The sequence below is a fragment of the Excalfactoria chinensis genome, chromosome 5 (assembly GCF_039878825.1).
Source record: "Excalfactoria chinensis isolate bCotChi1 chromosome 5, bCotChi1.hap2, whole genome shotgun sequence".
Lineage (NCBI taxonomy): Eukaryota > Metazoa > Chordata > Aves > Galliformes > Phasianidae > Excalfactoria > Excalfactoria chinensis.
Window position 1 is genome coordinate 41073561 of NC_092829.1, and position 17842 is coordinate 41091402.

At 42.8% G+C, this 17842-nt stretch overlaps 1 protein-coding gene across 1 annotated transcript in view; it reads left to right on the forward strand.

The window, feature by feature from the left end:
- Positions 1 to 17842, forward strand: part of PTPRJ (protein tyrosine phosphatase receptor type J) — a 67888-nt gene that overhangs the window by 36973 nt on the left and 13073 nt on the right. Inside the window, exons 2-13 of the mRNA XM_072338772.1 lie at positions 5458 to 5476; positions 6092 to 6244; positions 7430 to 7696; positions 8257 to 8523; positions 9078 to 9344; positions 9616 to 9882; positions 10446 to 10712; positions 11866 to 12132; positions 13190 to 13456; positions 14348 to 14614; positions 15617 to 15904; positions 17401 to 17535. Of these exons, the coding sequence (XP_072194873.1) occupies positions 5458 to 5476; positions 6092 to 6244; positions 7430 to 7696; positions 8257 to 8523; positions 9078 to 9344; positions 9616 to 9882; positions 10446 to 10712; positions 11866 to 12132; positions 13190 to 13456; positions 14348 to 14614; positions 15617 to 15904; positions 17401 to 17535 (2731 nt within the window). The remainder of the gene's footprint in view (positions 1 to 5457; positions 5477 to 6091; positions 6245 to 7429; positions 7697 to 8256; positions 8524 to 9077; positions 9345 to 9615; positions 9883 to 10445; positions 10713 to 11865; positions 12133 to 13189; positions 13457 to 14347; positions 14615 to 15616; positions 15905 to 17400; positions 17536 to 17842) is intronic.

Here is a 17842-nt window from a genome sequence, read left to right on the forward strand (position 1 = left end):
ATTTCTCCTTTCACGTAACTGCATAATAGCTCAAAATAGCTAAGCACAGTTATGCACGGCTACCGACTGCTTTAGGGTTTTACACAGCTTCCTAAAACAACGTGGTGCCCTTAAGGGAACCCAGCCCTACCCAATCAATAACAAACATCTGCTCATTTTTCTTTCTTCTGAGGTTTTGGACCTCCTGTTTGCCCCGTGCATTCTCAGTAGCAGATCTGCTCATTTAGGGTTAAATGAAGAGAGGGCTCCAAATATCTGACAGAAGTTTACTGCACTGCTCCTAAACTGTGAGCTTTCCTTTTCGCCCAGATAAACACACTTAACCCAAACTCCTGTGAAATAGTGTTCTGTAGATGAGCTGTGTTTATGATACTGGAGGGGGGAATATGTAAAGCTGACACAGACTGCATTGTGTTTTCAATTTTTCATTGAAAGAGAATGGATTGTTGAGTTAATCTAGAGTTAATTTAAAGTGAAAAGCCTGTTGTGGCTTACAGTTAGAAGGATCTAGTATGACATTTTAGGAAGAAGTTAGAAAACAGAATGAAATGCCACGACAGTATATTTTAGTTCATTTTCTAATACAACCTTTTATTATTTTTTTTTTTTTTAAACTCAAAAGCCACCTACTAAGCAAGAACTGGTTTTAAGCTTCAGTTCAAGTGATCTCATTTATATTGTCCTGTGTTTTAACTCTACAAAATTCACTGATTTAGCCATAACATGGAAATGAATGCAGTGAAACAGCCTTAAGGTGGCATGAAAGAGGTGAGAGTGTTGCGTTGGTCTAAACCCCAGCCAGCTTTTGACATTGTTATGACCTACAGGAAGGTGTCTGCTGGTTTAAACTGCTAGACTCCCAGCATACTGGGAAGGTGCTCTCAGCTGGAATAGCAGTCACTGCCTTACAAGGCCTATAAAATGGGCAAGTATAGGAAAGCATTATCAGCCTGAAGGTACAATACCTGGGGAGTCTTGGTGGCATTATCACAGGGATTCACAGCCCAGGGTTTAAGTTTCTTGGGTTTAACTTTCACTTATTTTGTGACTTTGAGCAAAGCCTTTCTGTTGTAATGCTACCTGAATAAACCTATGGTGAGTATAAAATACCCCAGGTGGCAGAAGGGACTGCAAGTAATGGAGTTATTACAGCTTTTTAGTTGATGTTCGTCAGCTGGGCAGTGATGACTGATAGCTTCAGCAGACTGAAGCTTGGAGTGTTAAAATCATCATGGTTGTTTCAGTGTGTTGCCTTGCCCTGAAGTCTATAGTTATAGCTGTGGGACAACTAATGGTAGGTGGGTATAGCAGGGAAAAAAGAATGTATGACCACTATTACCCGAGTACTGAGCTTAGTCAGCTAGTGATTTGATTGCCATTGCATTTGTGAAGGCTCTTCAAATGGACTTTGGAGACCTCTATGATAGTTCAGTGGTTTTCATATGGAGCTCCTCGAAATCTGAGACGCTGGGTAGGTGAAGATGTGGAGGTACACATGTGAAAGACATTTAGCTTTGAGAGGAGTGTGATCAGTTTTCAGGCTTTTTGCATCTGAGTCATAAGCACACAAGAAATAGCAAGCAGTAGCCTCAAATCTCTTCATAGGAAGGATTTGTGGCTAAGATAGGATTTTTTGGTTTGTTTACACTCCAGCTGTTGAGCCAACTTCCTAACCTTGCATTTACATGAACCAAACCACGTTGTATATTTTGGAAACCTAAGCACCCCAGGGAGATGGGTTACTGTATACAGGGGTTTTCTCCCAGTGCAGGAGCTCTGACTTTGCTGCAGGGTGCAGTTTGACATCACAGCTGGGTTGATCAAAAGTCTTGCTGCCAGCAGAAGGGAAGCACTGCTGTCCTTCCTGTTGCTGCCTAGATCCTTCTCTTGAAAATCTTTGAGTCTAATCAATCATCAGTGGGATTTGGGCCTCTCAGTCACCTGGGGTGTTTGGAAATGGTTTCCCACAGCTCATCTTAGTTTCTTCAGTGATAAAATTACGTGTGAAAATAATGGTTCCTCGATTACGCGACCCACTGTGTACCTGAAAAGGATGGAGCTGAATCCTGCATTTATTACACACCACAGACTCCTGGATGATGAAATGCATGCTCAGGGAGTACAGGACAGACCTTGTGCAAGTGAATTATTCAGCTCCTCTGGAAAGGCACACCCTTTGATTAGACTCCGTGTGGCTGTGTGACACGTGAAGTTTCATTTGCCATAGCTGATGACAGTGAGGAGCTTGCGTATATACACCTCTCCTGTTGTTCACTTCAAATGTTCGGTGTTTTGCGTTTTGTTGTCTTTCTTTTCTCGATTTATTGAGTGTTTCTTAGCTCTTATTGGGGAGAGAAATTCTCCCTTGCAAATTCCAGCAAAAATTTGCACAACTCTCTTTATAGATGAATAATACAGATTAATGTAATTGCAAAGAAAAATGGGAATGGCGGGGCTCTGGGTACCTCAGATGTGAACACAAGGAGAGTCAGGTGTTCAGCACGAATGTTCCCTGAAATAATACACAAATGTTTTGTATAAACAGCATTTCAGTGAGTAATCACGGGTGGCAGTTCAGTTGATGGTTACAAAATGCAGCATGGAATGACTGAGTCAGGCAGGCTGACACTTCGGACTGGGATCACTTGTTTTGCGTGGTTTTATGCTCCATGACGAGGTCTGTCTGCTGCCAGCTCAGTGTGCTTCATTGGATTTGGTTAGCACACAGGTTTCTGGAAAGTCAGAAAGATACTGTCAGACTTCTGAAGTCTGTGATGAACAAAAGCGAGTAAAATGGAAGGAAGATGTCAATTAGTGGCAAGACAGAAGTTTTGGGGTGACTTCCTTTTTGTTGCTTGAGCATCATTAACAAAACCCATGTGTGACTATAAAGCCCAGCTCCTTAGCAGCTCAGCAGGAAGCTGCCATTGAACCAGCTGCTTGTAGCTGGGGCTAAAACAGGAATCAACCTGCTTATTGTCTGGGCAGGCAAGGGAGGAATGGGGAGGTGGAAAGCAGGGACTTGGGGGGCTTGGTAGCATCATAGCTGTTTCTCAGTGATGTCTGGTGCTCCTGCTGCTCAGGAAAGATGCTGAAACTCTGAACTTGAAGTTAGAGAGAGGGAAATGAGACATGTAAGAATTTAATAACACTGGAATCATTGGGTGTTTTTACAGAAGAGAAACTTAAGAACATGTTATGAGTTGTATCAGACTTTTGCTGGTTTGCTTATAATGCTATAGAAATCACTGTGGCATACACAGTTCTGTCACATTTTTGGTGGTTTATTTTTTCTTTTTTTGTGTGTGTGATTTTGCTTTCTTATTAAATATAGAATCTTTCTGACTTGACTTCTAGGTTGTCCTGCATCTCAGGGAATCTCACCTCTTGCACCTCAGTTAGCGTCTGTTTCCAGACAGCATAGACCTTGTGTTCTGAATGCTGCAGAGGAGTGTTTTCCTGCCTTGAGTGGCTTTTTCCTTTGTAGTCTTTTCTTCCTTGGCCACTTTCTTGTGAAAGAATATAGGACTCTTGACCTGTGTGCAAATGAGCATAGTTCTTCACTTCCTAATGCCTGAGCAATTTACCTGGGCTCTCAAATGCTCAAAAAGGTTGGCAGTGAGCTTCATGTTTGTGTGTCTTTTGTGCGCTCAGCTGTCAGTAGGGCTGTGCTGGAGAAGATCAGGAGTTGGTTCTTTGCCACTTAGAATCACTCTTTTGCCTAGGAAGTGTGACCTAACTTTTTGCTCTGGCACTGAGTCCAGCACAGGCTGCATGTCTGTCACTGCTGCATGCATTTCTCATTACTGCAAAGCTTTTTGCTCTTGTTTTTTTCTCTGTTCTGCTGCTTCTAGTCAGCTGCTTTACCTCATCTTTGTAGAGAGTGCTATTTGTAGCCTCTTACAGAAAGAACAAGCCCCCATTGCAGCTTATGACCTTTTGAGACCCCGATTCCAGGAGCTGCTGCTGCTGGAGCTGGTTGTGGCAGCATAGGGCTGAGAGGTGTCTGATTTGCTGTTCTAACTTTACGTTGTCTTATTGTGATGTAGCTGCTTATTTTGAGTTAGCTCATGGAACAGCAGAAACAGAATGACTGAGAGCGAAAGGGGCCCTGAGGAATAACCAAACCTTTCCCCACCACGTGAAGCAGGTTCACCAGGAGCAGTTTGCTCAGAACCTTTGCTTGCTCATCACACTGCTGGGTGGAAGCGACGTAGTCTAAGCGAACAGAAAGTGGTTCAAAACTGGAAGCACTTCAGATAAGCATGTCAACCTTTGCAACCAGCAGGCTTGGTGCTTTGAGTGAGTAAGGCACCGTCCAGCATGAAGCTAAATTGGATTTTCTTGGGGCAGTGTGTTATGAGGTCCAGTCAAAGGACCAGCTCTTCTGCAGGCAGTGTGAGAGCAGTTGAGAATGCAGACAGATTCTGGTTGCCTGCACCATAATGCTGAAAGACAGAAGCCTTCTGTGCTTGCAAACCTTCCCGGCATGAGGGAACTGTGATCTGCTGGTCCCCAACACCATGCTGCCTGTTTTTGGGATAGGTATCTCTTCCTGCTTGTGTTCGTCTTTGTTGAATATGTTTGCAAGGTGAATAGTTGTATTTAATCCCTGGTACAGTTGCTTCAGTAATCTCCTGTTTGTTGTGTGACAAAGGTGACTGCTGCGGCCAGTTGGTGTCAGCTTGCTGTGAGAGTCCCAGCAATCAGTTTTGCTTGCAAGTGCCTTCTGACCTCTTTTATTTCACTACTTACAAGCATTCTGTGCTGCCACCTGGAGGGAGGTGAGGAGCAGTTAACAGACCAGTCTGTGGGAGTTAACAGGAAGGGAAATGTTTTATTTGGGACCAAAAGCATGAAGTTGGAGGACCAAAAAGCATTTTCAAAGCAAAATTCTTGTGCGTCTGTCACTAGGGATAGTTCCAGGTTACAGCTAATTGAAAACTACTGATGTTTTATTTAAATGCACCTGCCTATAAGCTAGTATTCAGAACATATGCAACAAGTTTTGAACTTAGACTTCACTGCGAGGGGTTTTTCAGATACAAAATATTGTTTTGTGAGAGGCAGTAGCATTGTTCATACGGCAATAGGATGAGAGAAAAATCTCTGTGAAGAAAAAAGACCCTCTAATTGTCACTTACCTCTTCTTGGTGGGATGATCCCGAGGGTAGTAACTAAAGGCTCTTTTCACTGAGATCTGGCTTTGATTTTTAAATGTCTACATGCAAAACAGCCACTATATGCACTGCAAGATATATATACATATATATTTAAACAAAATAAACTCTGCTCTGTTCAAAGGAAATAAAACACAGGAACGAACATTTTAACGTCACGTTTGTTTTATCTCTCTGATAGATGGATGTATTTTTGGTGCTGTTGGATGTTGATGGATTTTTTTTTTTTTTAGTAGTTCTGAAGTTTTAATTTCTATTATTTGTTTTTGTTTTCCAGGTCAGATGTACAACTGCATGTAAGTATCATTCTGTTACTTGCTTTTATATATATATTGTTATATATTTGTACATAACTTCAGCTATCTGATAATAGTAATTTCTGTGTGTAGCTGGATCAACTCTCTTTGCTTATTGGGCTGCACTATGTCAACCTAAGGTTTTCTGTAGCTGTCTCATATCTCTGCCGTATGGGAATTCAGTGTGTGAATACATCTCTTTATTTTCTCATACACTGAGGATAAGAGACCAAATTGCTATGCCAGGTTAAGCAGAGCAGAGAGCTTTAAAGTGATATGTTAGAAAAATGGACGTGTGGAGTGTGCCTGTAAGTTCATTTGATTGTTTTCCATCAAAACTGCACTGAAACAAAGAGCAGATCATGGTAGCCTTCATTCAGTCTGTGAGTTGAGTAATTGCCTGAAAAAACATGGCTTTTTTTTTTTAATCTAATACAAATTGTTTGATAAAAGTTAAAACCGGTGAAACCAGGAAACACACAGTGAAGCAAACTGGGAAAAAGGAGGTGCCGATGGGTCACTGCAGGATGTCTATTAATGACTGTATTTTTGCTCATGAGGAACCCGGAGGTTTTGTAAAGATATTTATTGCCTTGTATGTTTTTTACCTTTCAGGCACTGACAACTGTAGCTTGAAAAATGTAACTGAAGAAACGGGAACCAGTAGTAATGATGAATTACCAGTGAATGCTACGAGGGGAAACAGCAGATTATCAGAGGATGTGTCACTGTTTGGCAGGGCGATGAGTGATCAGAACAGCGTAGCCCGTAAGTGATTTGGGTTGTCGGTGGGATGTGAATAATCCTTTGGGGTTTTTTGTGCTTTTATATACTATGTTAGCGTTTTTAGTTCAAACTTTTATCTAGAGTGCAAAGATACGTCTGGAAATGGATCCAAGTGTTTTGCTGGAGTAGAGAATGAGCCAAGGAAAAGTATTTACACAGCTAACAGAAAGTGTAATGTAACACTGTGATTGTAGCATGCTCTTGAAATAGTTTGATCCCTGTTAGATTTGGGTTTCTTCACCTGACTATTATGGGGATGTAATATTATGTATTATGTAAAAATATGTGCACAAATATTATTAGATTTTTGCAGTACAGCTGCAGTAGTTCAAATATACAGCAACCTACACATTTGAAATATGTATGTGTGACAGTACAGCTGAAATAACCTATTAGGATCTAGAGGAAGATCTGTGAATCTTGCAGCTCAGAGGACCCTTTGGAATAACCAGGAAAACGTAACAGGCTGCATGGTCCAATCTTTCTCACCAGTTTGCATGAAGTTAACACCTGACAGATGAAAGAGATCAGTGCTGCACCAGGACTGCTTTAATGCTTGAGATGAAACTTCAGGAGTTGGAGCAAGAGTAGATCATAGAGCTAGTAATATGCCATGCAAGATAGAAAGGAAGCTTGATTAGAATAGCAATTGGCCAAGGAAAAGACAACTCTGTCAATAAGATACCAGGGGGAAGAAAATTACGTGTCTCTGTGAGCAGATATTCTTCCGTTCATGTTGATGGATTGTTGTCTTGCCTTTCCCAGAGACCAGCCCAGTGCTTGGTCTCGAGGCAGCATATGTTAGTATGACTTCTGTCAACTTAAATTTGAAGGTGAATGTCACAGCTACAGACTCCTACACGTACAGAATAAAGCTTAGAAATAGCGCCTCTATCAGATACAAGATGCTAAGTATCACCAAAGCCAAAATTGCCAGAATAATTACTGGGGTGTTGTAGAGTTTCACAGTCATTGCCATAGTGGCTGATGGTCAGACAGAAGAGAAGGAGCCTCTAGCAACCTCTGATGCTGTTGCTGTGGTGCTCCTGCACTCTGATAGATGAGTGACGGGAAAAAAGTGAAGTAGCGGTGTGTCTGTGCCTTTCCTGTTTTCTTTGTGAGCTGATATTGCTGCAGGCTGATGGATTGTTGTCTTGCCTTTCCCAGAGCCCAGCATGGTACTTGATCTCAAGACAAAGTATGTTGGTGTGACTTCTGTCAACTTAACCTGGACGGTGAATGACACAGCTTCTGATTCCTACACGTACAGAATAGAGGTTAAAAATGGGGCCTCCATTAATAACAAGATGTCAAATATCACTGAAATGGAAATTGCTGGGTTAACCCCTGGGACACTGTACAGCTTCACAGTCTTTGCAGTAACAGCTGATGGTCAGACAGCAGGGGAAGGAGCATCCATAAGCCTGTATACAAGTAAGTGACAGTTTCTTGCAGTCATGTTTCTGGTGGACTGTATTTTGCTGTGCAGCACAGGGCTCTGCATACCTGTGTAAGGCTTGTAATTCAGTGCTGGTGTGGGCAGAGGTGAAGTTTTGGTCCTGGAGCCCAAAGCAAGCTATTTGCAAGGGGTGGGATGTTAGAGTGCAGCAGAAACATTGCCCTGATCTGATTTGAGTTTTGCAGTTTGCTCATTTTAATTGTATTTCTTCCATATATTCTTCTCAGCCTTCGTCTCTTTCATACCGTCCTCTCTCCATCTCCAAAAGAAATCCTGGCAGTGCTGGCACTGTTGTGATGTGTGCTCTTTCTTTGGAGTGCCAAGTGGAGATGAATCCCACTCAGGATGACTTTTATTTTAGTTTTCCCTTACAAGCCCATTGATGTCAAAATTCCACGAGCCTCTGGTGTTCCTGCACTCTTACTGATGACTGATGCAAAGAAAGCAAATTGGTGGTCTGCCCGTGTTGTTTTTCTGTCATATTTGTGAGCAGATGCTCTTGCAGTTTGATGGACTCTTGTCTTGCCTTTCCCAGAGCCCAGTGCAGTGCTTGATCTCAAGGCAGTATATGTTGGTGTGACTTCTGTCAACTTAACCTGGATGGTGAATGACACAGCGTCAGCCTCCTACACGTACAGAATAGAGGTTACAAGTGACTCTTTTACTGACAACCTGACATCAAATGTCATGATGGCAGAGATTACCGGATTAGTCCCCGGGACATTGTACAGTTTTAAGGTCTTTGCTGTAGCAGCTGATAATCAGACAGAAGGACAAGGAGCATCCAGAAGCGTCTATACAAGTAAGCGGCTGTTTCTTGCAGTTGTTTCTGGTGGTCTGTGTTTTGCTGTTTAGCACAGGGCTCTACCTACCTGCATGAGATTTCTAATTCAGCATTGGTATGTGCAGAGGTGATAGATTTAGTCTGGGGCATATTGTGAGCTACCTGAGCTACCCTGTAAAGCATGGGCTTTTAGACTGCAGAAGAAGCACAGCCCAGGTGCTGTTTGAATTGTCACCAATGCCTGCAACACAGAATTTTCCCAAGGACCAATCTCTCCCTGAAATCCAAGATTGCTGGCACTGTGGTCATGTGTGCTGTTGATTCTGAATGCCGGTGATAGATTAATCCCACTCAAGATGCCTCTTCCTCACTTTTCTTGTACAAGCCCATTGATGGCAAATCCTCTGGGAGCCTCTGGTGCTGTTGCTGTGGTGCTCCTGAACTCTGCTTGAAGACTGATGTGAAGAAAGTGTAGTAGTGGTGTGGCTGTGGCTTTTTTTCTTTTATTTTCTGCTGTTCTTTTTGAGTGGGTATTGTTGCAGGCTGATGGATTGTTGTCTTGCCTTTCCCAGAGCCCAGCCCGGTGCTTGATCTCAAGGCTGAATATGTTGGTGTTACTTCTGTCAACTTAACCTGGACAGTGAATGACACAGCTTTGACTGCATACACGTACAGGATAGAGGTTAGGAATGCTACTCCCATTAGCAACAAAACGTCAAATATCAACAGAATTGAAATTACTGAGTTAATCCCTGGAACATTCTATAACTTCAAAGTATTTGCAACACCAGTCAACAGTACAACTGAAGAAGAAGGATTGTCCTTAAACCTGTATACAAGTAAGGAACTACAGATGCCTCTCAATTCCAGATAAACTTGCAGTCTATTTTGATCAGCTCAGCTCTTAACCTTTGGTTTCTGATGTAATGATGTTTTGCAATGCAATGGGGCTTTGCTCCTGGACCTAAAAAAAAAAAAAAAAGGTTGGTGTCATTGAAGTGTTCTATGGCTACAATTAGTGCTCAGTCGGTGTGGAATAAGGGAATATGACTGGCATTTTTTCTCTCTGTATTTCTTTGTCTTGACAGTTTGTTTTCCTGCCTTTCCTAGAGCCCAGCCCAGTGCTTCGTGTAGTGGCAGAATATGTTGGTGTGACTTCTGTCAACTTAACCTGGATGGTGAATGACACAGCTTCCGATTCCTACACGTACAGAATAGAGGTTAAAAATGAGGCCTCCATTAATAACAAGACGTCAAATATCACTGAAATGGAAATTGCTGAGTTAACCCCTGGGACATTGTACAGCTTCACAGTCTTTGCAGTAACAGCTGATGGTCAGACAGCAGGAGAAGGAGCATCCATAAGCCTGTATACAAGTACGTGACAGTTTCTTGCAGTCATGTTTCTGGTGGACTGTATTTTGCTGTGCAGCACAGGGCTCTGCATACCTGTGTAAGGCTTGTAATTCAGTGCTGGTGTGGGCAGAGGTGAAGTTTTGGTCCTGGAGCCCAAAGCAAGCTATTTGCAAGGGGTGGGATGTTAGAGTGCAGCAGAAACATTGCCCTGATCTGATTTGAGTTTTGCAGTTTGCTCATTTTAATTGTATTTCTTCCATATATTCTTCTCAGCCTTCGTCTCTTTCATACCGTCCTCTCTCCATCTCCAAGAGAAATCTTGGCAGTGCTGGCACTGTTGTGATGTGTGCTCTTTCTTTGGAGTGCCAAGTGGAGATGAATCCCACTCAGGATGACTTTTATTTTAGTTTTCCTTTACAAGCCCATTGATGTCGAAATTCCATGAGCCTCTGGTGTTCCTGCACTCTTACTGATGACTGATGCAAAGAAAGCAAATTGGTGGTCTGTCCGTGTTGTTGTTTTTCTGTCATATTTGTGAGCAGATGCTCTTGTAGTTTGATGGACTGTTGTCTTGCCTTTCCCAGAGCCCAGTGCAGTGCTTGATCTCAAGGCAGAATATGTTGGTGTGACTTCTGTCAACTTAACCTGGACGGTGAATGACACAGCGTCAGCCTCCTACACGTACAGAATAGAGGTTACAAGTGACTCTTTTACTGACAACCTGACATCAAATGTCATGATGGCAGAGATTACCGGATTAGTCCCCGGGACATTGTACAGTTTTAAGGTCTTTGCTGTAGCAGCTGATAATCAGACAGAAGGAGAAGGAGCATTCAGAAGTGTCTATACAAGTAAGAAACCACTAGTTCCACTCAATTGCAAGTAAAGAAACAATTTGTAACACAACTCTGCTTTTCTTCCTTGTTTTGTTTGTTTTTTTTTTTGACTTTGTACTGTTACTCATTGCTGTGTTGCTTTGCTTCAGGCTTTTGTGAGCATGAATGTCAAACAGTCTGTTAAAAAGATAAAGGGCTCAGCCTGTGGTGAGAGATGCCTTTAGAGCAGCTAGCCTCCAGTGCCCAAACTGATGATGTATATAGGGGTCTATTTGCTACAGCTGCATGACCTTGTCTGGAGTTCAGGGCTGAATGGACCCCCTGTAGTGCTTCTTGGAACAGGTTGCCATAGGGTTTTGTAGGCTTTGGTGTGCTAGAGAGACTTTTGCTCCTTAAGATTCTTTTGAGCTGTCTGCAGAGCCCATGGCCTGGGGCTCTTGTGGGCTTGGACAGCGTCTAGGATCACATTACCAAGCGTACTGCCACTTCTGTCACTTTGTGCTCTGGTCCCTTTCTTCCAGATCAGAAGGGCAGATGGGAGAAGAGCTTTCTTGCATTTTAGCTCCAGTATGGAAAGGGAGCAGGCAACATCCATACAAATTAGTGGCAATGGAGCATGCTAAGTCAATACAAAATAACAAGGGGAATTTTGTTCTGGAGTTGCTTCTGGTTAGAGGAGCTTGTTTAAGCTGCTTTAGGTCAGTCTTGTTTACCTAATGTTGATGCTGAGTTAAACTTCCAGACACTGACACCCTGAATGGCTGAGCTGTTTCACACACCCAAGGAGCCTGTGTCCTTCTGTTAGTGTTATGGACAGGCTAGCTGAGAAGCTCAGATTCTCAAACAGGTTTGGGCACGGTACTGAGCTAACATGCGAAAGCCACCCTGTATTCTGCTTTGTTCCCTGATTACTGTTTCTATATCTGTTTGGAAAGCCATTGTGGAAAAAAGTATTCTAGCATATGACATGAAGTGAAGAGAATCTCCTCTAAAATTTATGTGGCCTTTACAGAGATCTCTCAGCATGTCTGTAGTACAGCATCAGTATCTTAAGAGCACCTCTTGACTACATTTAATACTCAATCTATGTGGAATAGGTGAATGTAGCTGTGGCTTTTCTATTCTCTGTGCTCTCTGTCTTGACAGTTTGTTTTACTGCCTTTCCTAGAGCCTACACCAGTGTTTGATCTCAAGGCAGAATACATTGGTGTGACTTCCGTCAACTTAACCTGGACGGTGAATGACACAGCTTCAGCTTCCTACAAGTACAGAATAGAGGTTAAAAACGGGCCCTCCATTAACAATGTGACATCAAATGTCAATGAAACTGAAATTGCCGGGTTAACTCCTGGGACACCATACAATTTCACAGTCTTTGCTGTAGCAGCAGATGGTGAGACGGAAGGAGAAGGAGAATTCATAAGCCTGTATACAAGTAAGTGACAGTTTCTTGTAGCTGTGTTTCTAATGGTATGTGTTTTGCTGTACATTGCAGCATACCTGTGTAAGGCTTGTAATTCAGTGCTGGTGTGGGCAGAGGTGATGTTTTGGTCCTGGAATCTATTGCAGGCTATCTATCAAGTATAGGCTATAAGAGACCAGAAGCAGCAGCATAACCTGGATGCTGTTAATTGAATTTGTTGCTGTTGCCTGCAACAAAGGATTTTCCCAAGGACCAATCTCCCCAGTGTTAGGGAGGTGAAATTGAGTTCAATTCGTAGAGCATGTAGGCTTCAGATGTGTTTTTTTTTTTTAATGCTCTCTCACACAAAACAGAGTGCATCTGGGGGTCTTATTATTTTGGGGCCCATGTCTGCTGGGAATCTGGAGTGGGAGTATGAGCTTTAGGCAGCGCTGGCTTAGGAGAGCTGCCTTGTTCATCCTGTTGTCAGCGCTGTGTATTTTATGTGCTGTAGGGGGGTCTGTTCTTGAGCTGGTCTTGTGAGGCTGTAGTGCAGCCTGGTTAATGACCATGTTGTACTTCAAAGGAAACAGGTGCTCACCTTGTCGTTCTTGTTCTCCTGAAAACATACATGTGTACGTGCTCATGTCTTTCCACTTGTTACCCAAAGGACTGTCTCTCCTGATTTACCTCTCCATGTGGCTGATTTACCCTGGTTTGGAGACGGGCAGAAAATGAGGTGCTGCAGAGGTGGTCTTGGAGATGTTCTTTGTGCTGCTGGAGTGAGCGTGGGGGCTTGAGCAGTGAAAAAGGAGGAGGGTTCCTAGGTCCTTGCTGCCATGCATCTTCCAGTGATAACTGATCTTTTTTACCTTTAGCTGTGCTGAGATGCACTATTTTTGCCCCCTTCCCCTGCACCATTGTCTCCTTCCTGCTCTCCAGGAACCTCTGGTGCTGTTGCTGTGGTGCTCCTGCACTCTGATTGATGAGTGATGGGAAGAAAGTGAAGTAGCGGTGTCTGTGCCTTTCCTGTTTTCTTTGTGAGCTGATATTGCTGCAGGCTGATGGATTGTTGTCTTGCCTTTCCCAGAGCCCAGCCCGGTGCTTGATCTCAAGACAAAGTATGTTGGTGTGACTTCTGTCAGCTTAACCTGGATGGTGAATGACACAGCTTCCGATTCCTACACGTACAGAATAGAGGTTAAAAATGGGACCTCCATTAATAACAAGACGTCAAATATCACTGAAATGGAAATTGCTGGGTTAACCCCTGGGACACTGTACAGCTTCACAGTCTTTGCAGTAACAGCTGATGGTCAGACAGCAGGAGAAGGAGCATCCATAAGCCTGTATACAAGTACGTGACCGTTTCTTGCAGTCATGTTTCTGGTGGACTGTATTTTGCTGTGCAGCACAGGGCTCTGCTTAACTCCCTGTGGGGTGAAGCACGGTGTTTTTGCTGGCACAGGTGCTGCACACAGTCTGCTTGCAGTTGGAGGTATGTGTATGTTATAAACATAACCCTGATTCTTAAAATGACCTTAAGCAACCTTCTCAAATGAACAGGAAGTGATTAATTTTCTTAGCAATATCTGTGGCACATAGAAGGGACTCTTCCTGAAGAACTTCCTCTTCTGCTTGTGATTTGTGTAGTCACTTTCACTGCCTTCACTTCCTAGAGTACGTGGCTTCATTCCTGTATTTTAAATGCTCTCATATTAAATGTCCATAGTGACTGATTACTCTGTTTTGGAGACGGGCAGAGAATGTAGTGCTGCAGAGGGGGTCTTGGAGATGTTCTTTGTGCTGTTGGAGTCAGCATGGGGCCTTGAGCAGTGAAAAGGAGGAGAGTTCCTAGGTCCTTGCTGCCATGCGTCTTCCAGTGATAACTGGCCTTTTTTACCTTTAGCTGTGCTGAGATGCACTATTTTTGCCCCATTTCTCTGCACCATTGTCTCCTTCCTGCCCACCTGTTTGCATTCCTAAGGGAAACTGTGGGAGTACTGGTATGATAGCCATAGCTGCTCTTGCTTCTGAATGCAGGGAGGAGATGAATCCCATACGTGATGCCTCTTCCACTCTTTCTTCTTTCAAGCCCGTTGATGGCAATGCCTTTAGGAGTCTCTGGTGCTCCTGCACTCTGATTGATGAGTGATATGAAGAAAGTGAAGTAGTGGCATGTTTTTCCTCTTTTATTTGTGAGCTGATACTGTTGCAGGTTGATGGATTGTTGTCTTGCCTTTCCCAGAACCCAGAGCAGTGCTTGATCTCAAGGCAGAATATGTTGGTATGACTTCTGTCATCTTAACTTGGATGATGAATGACACAGCGTCAGCCTCCTACACATACAGAATAGAGGTTACAAGTGACTCTTTTATTGACAACCTGACATCAAGTGTCACTGAAAGTATTGTAACCGAGTTAATCCCTGGGACCTTTTACAATTTCACGGTCTTTGCAATAGCAGCTGATAATCAGACGGAAGGAGAAGGAGCATCCATGAGACAAAATACAAGTAAGTGTCTGTTTCTTGCAGTTGTGTTTCTGGTGGCTTGTGCTTTGCTGTGCAGCAGCTCTGCCTATATTCTGCCGACCTGCATGAGCTCTGAGATACTGCTACAGGCACTACACATTACTTACCTGCTGTCATAGTTATTTGTGTGGGTAGGAGTTTTGTGGGATGTGTTTTTACCTTTTCTTCCTTGTGAGGGGGGGCCTCGGGACCTTATTTTGAAGGGCTCCCACGCAGAGTTTGGAAATTGGCTAAAATGCTGCTCCTGTTGTAACTCCCTTCTTGATCCCCCCTTCCTGTGTTCTGGCACTGTTTTTAGGAGTCAGTTGTGATTCTTTTTCAGTCTCTTAAGTGTGTTCTTTGGATTCACTGTTATTTCCTCTTCCATCATTTATCTGCTCTACAGTCACTTTCCACATGTACGGGGTCTCTAGCGCTCTAATCTACCTACCCAGTAAGGCCACATGTAGCATTTTCTTTATATGATAGCACATCTGCATCCTTTAATCCTGTGTTCTTTTGTTTGTGTCTATTTTTGTCCATTTCTAGAGCTGCAAATGTTAGATTACCAGCTGAAATGTTTGTAAGAGCTATCCCTAAATCACAGAGGGTGCTATGAATAACAAAGACTATTTTCTTATTTGTTGGCCACTAATCATTTTATGTAATTATACAGAGTTAGCATTTGTCTACCCGTCTAAGAATGTTCTTGTTCAGTGGTTGAATAGTATTTGAAAGCTGATTTTGACAAGCAGCTATTCAGCCTCATTTTTCTCAGTAAATTGATCTGCAGGGGAGTTAATGTAGAAGGGTCTGTGTATTTACAGTGTGCTAAACACACCTCTTCCTCATTGTTTTTTGTAGGCGGTAGCTTCCTCTGTTTAGAACTAGAAAGGAATACCAGTGTTTTATAAACTCCTATATGCAGAAGTGCTTACAAACAGGCTGCTTTTTCTTTGCTGCTACACTTGATTTCTTACTTCTTTTTTTTTTTTCTCTTCCCAGTTCCTTCCTCAGTGAATGCATTTCAGTGTGAAGTGGTGGCTAATATGTCTTACCTAATGTTGAAGTGGGACTGTCCTTATGGCGGCTATTCTAGCTTTGATATCAAAATATTTAATGATACTTGGACAAAAAATCAACAGAGTCAGTTCTGTTGGAGAGAAGGCTCAGAAGGAATCTTCAAAACAGAACCTTTAGATTATTACAAAACCTATACTGTTAATGTTACAACTGTTTCAGGAGGTTTAACAAGTCTTCCAGTGCAGAAAATATGTAAAACAAGCATCACAGGTAAGCATTAGGATCAGATAATGGAAGATATTTATAGAACAAAAATATTAACTTTGCTATTGCAGAAGAAGAAACATGATATATCAGAATATACATTTATTAATAAAGTACTACATTAATGCCAAATCTATCTCATGCACGCATAAGAGGTGATGACCAGGGAAATTCATGAAGCAGATCATCTTGAGTACCATTGCATGGCATGTGTAGGATAACAAGGTAATCATAACCCAGTCAGTGCGAGTTTATGAAAGACAGGTCCTGCTTGTCTAACCTCATCACCTTCTGTGATAAGGTGACCTGTGTAGTGGACAAGGGAAGGGATGTGGTTGTTGTTTACTTGCACTTTTCCAAAGTGTTTGATACCATTTCTCACAGTGTTCTCCTGGAGAGTCTTTCTGCGCGTGGCTTAGATGAATACACTGTGCTGAGTAAAAAGCAGGCTGGATGGACAGTTCTGGAAGGTCGTTGTGAATGTGAATCCACTTGGTGACAGATCACAAGTTGGTTCCCTAGGTCTCAGTACGAGGGGTAGTTCTTTGTAATTTTATGTGGATGATCTTGTTGAGATCAAGTGCACCTGTGGTATGTCGTCAGTTGGGAAAGAGCGATAATCTGCTCAAAGGTAGAAAGGCTTTGCAGATGGATCTGGATAGATTAGATTGAGGGACCAGATCCAGTTACATGGCCTTTAACAGGGCTAAATGCTGGGTGCTGCAATTTCATCACAGCAACCCCACGCATCAGTACAGTCTTGCAGAAGAGTGGCTGGAAGGCTGACCAGCAGAAAAGGCCTGGGGAAGCTGGGTGATGCACATAGCATGTGGGTAGTAGTGTGCCCAGGTGGCTAAGAAGGCTGATGATATACATGCCTGTGTCAGAAACACTATGGTCAGAAGGATCAGGGGTCATGACTGTGTCAAGTATGGAGAGATGGTGAGTTTGCATCTCAAATGTTTGGCTTTGGGGACCCTCACTGCAAGAGCTGCTGGAGTACACTCAGAAAAGAATAAAGAATATAGAGAATGGACTAATTGGAAATAAAGGCATTTGGAGGAAATGGTGCAGTTCAGTCAGGAGAAGAAAGAAGGCTGCAGTGAGGGCGATGTTGGTCTCTTTTCTTAGGTGACAAGTAATAGGATTTGAAGAAACAGCCTCAAGATGTGCCAGTGGAGGTTTAGGTTTGGCATCAGGGAGAATTTCTCAATGGAAAGGGTGGGTAAGCTTTAGAACAGGCTTCCAAAGGAAGTGAGGAGTTGCTGTCCCTGGAGGTTTTTAAGAAGTGTGTGGACATTGCAATGGGGGCCATGGTTTGGTGATGGATTTGGTAGTTACATGAATGGTTGGACTTGATGAACTTAGCAGTCTTTTCCAACTTAAATGATTCTATTATAAATTTGCATGCTATGAACAATGTCATTATAACAACATTTTCTTGTTTGATAAACTTATCTTTATCTGTCATTAAAGTACTAAGAATATTTGTCTGTTCATAGATCCACCTGTTCCAAACAAAGCTCCTTTAGTCAAAGCACTCAGTCACAACTCATTGTCTGTTGAATTTCCTGATTTTGAGTCAGTGAATGGACCATTGAAAGCTTATGCAGTAATGATCATAACTGAAGCAGGAGGTAAGTTCTTACAGTATTGCCTTCTAGCTGTGTGAAACAACTAATCAGACAGCGCTTGTCAGGACAAAAAAATTACTGGAATGAATATCCTGTGTTTTAGACTTTAAAGTAGATGTTCATAGAATCAGAATCCTTAGAGTTAGAAGGGGCCTCTGAGGGCCATCTAGTCCAACGCCCCTGCATTGAACAGTTGTACCACTCAGAAGCTGGATGAGGTACCCTAGGGTGATAACCAAAATATTCACAGAGAAGTGCAGATATAACTTGGGATGTATGTCCTTTTGGAAGGAAACTAGGGACCATGCAT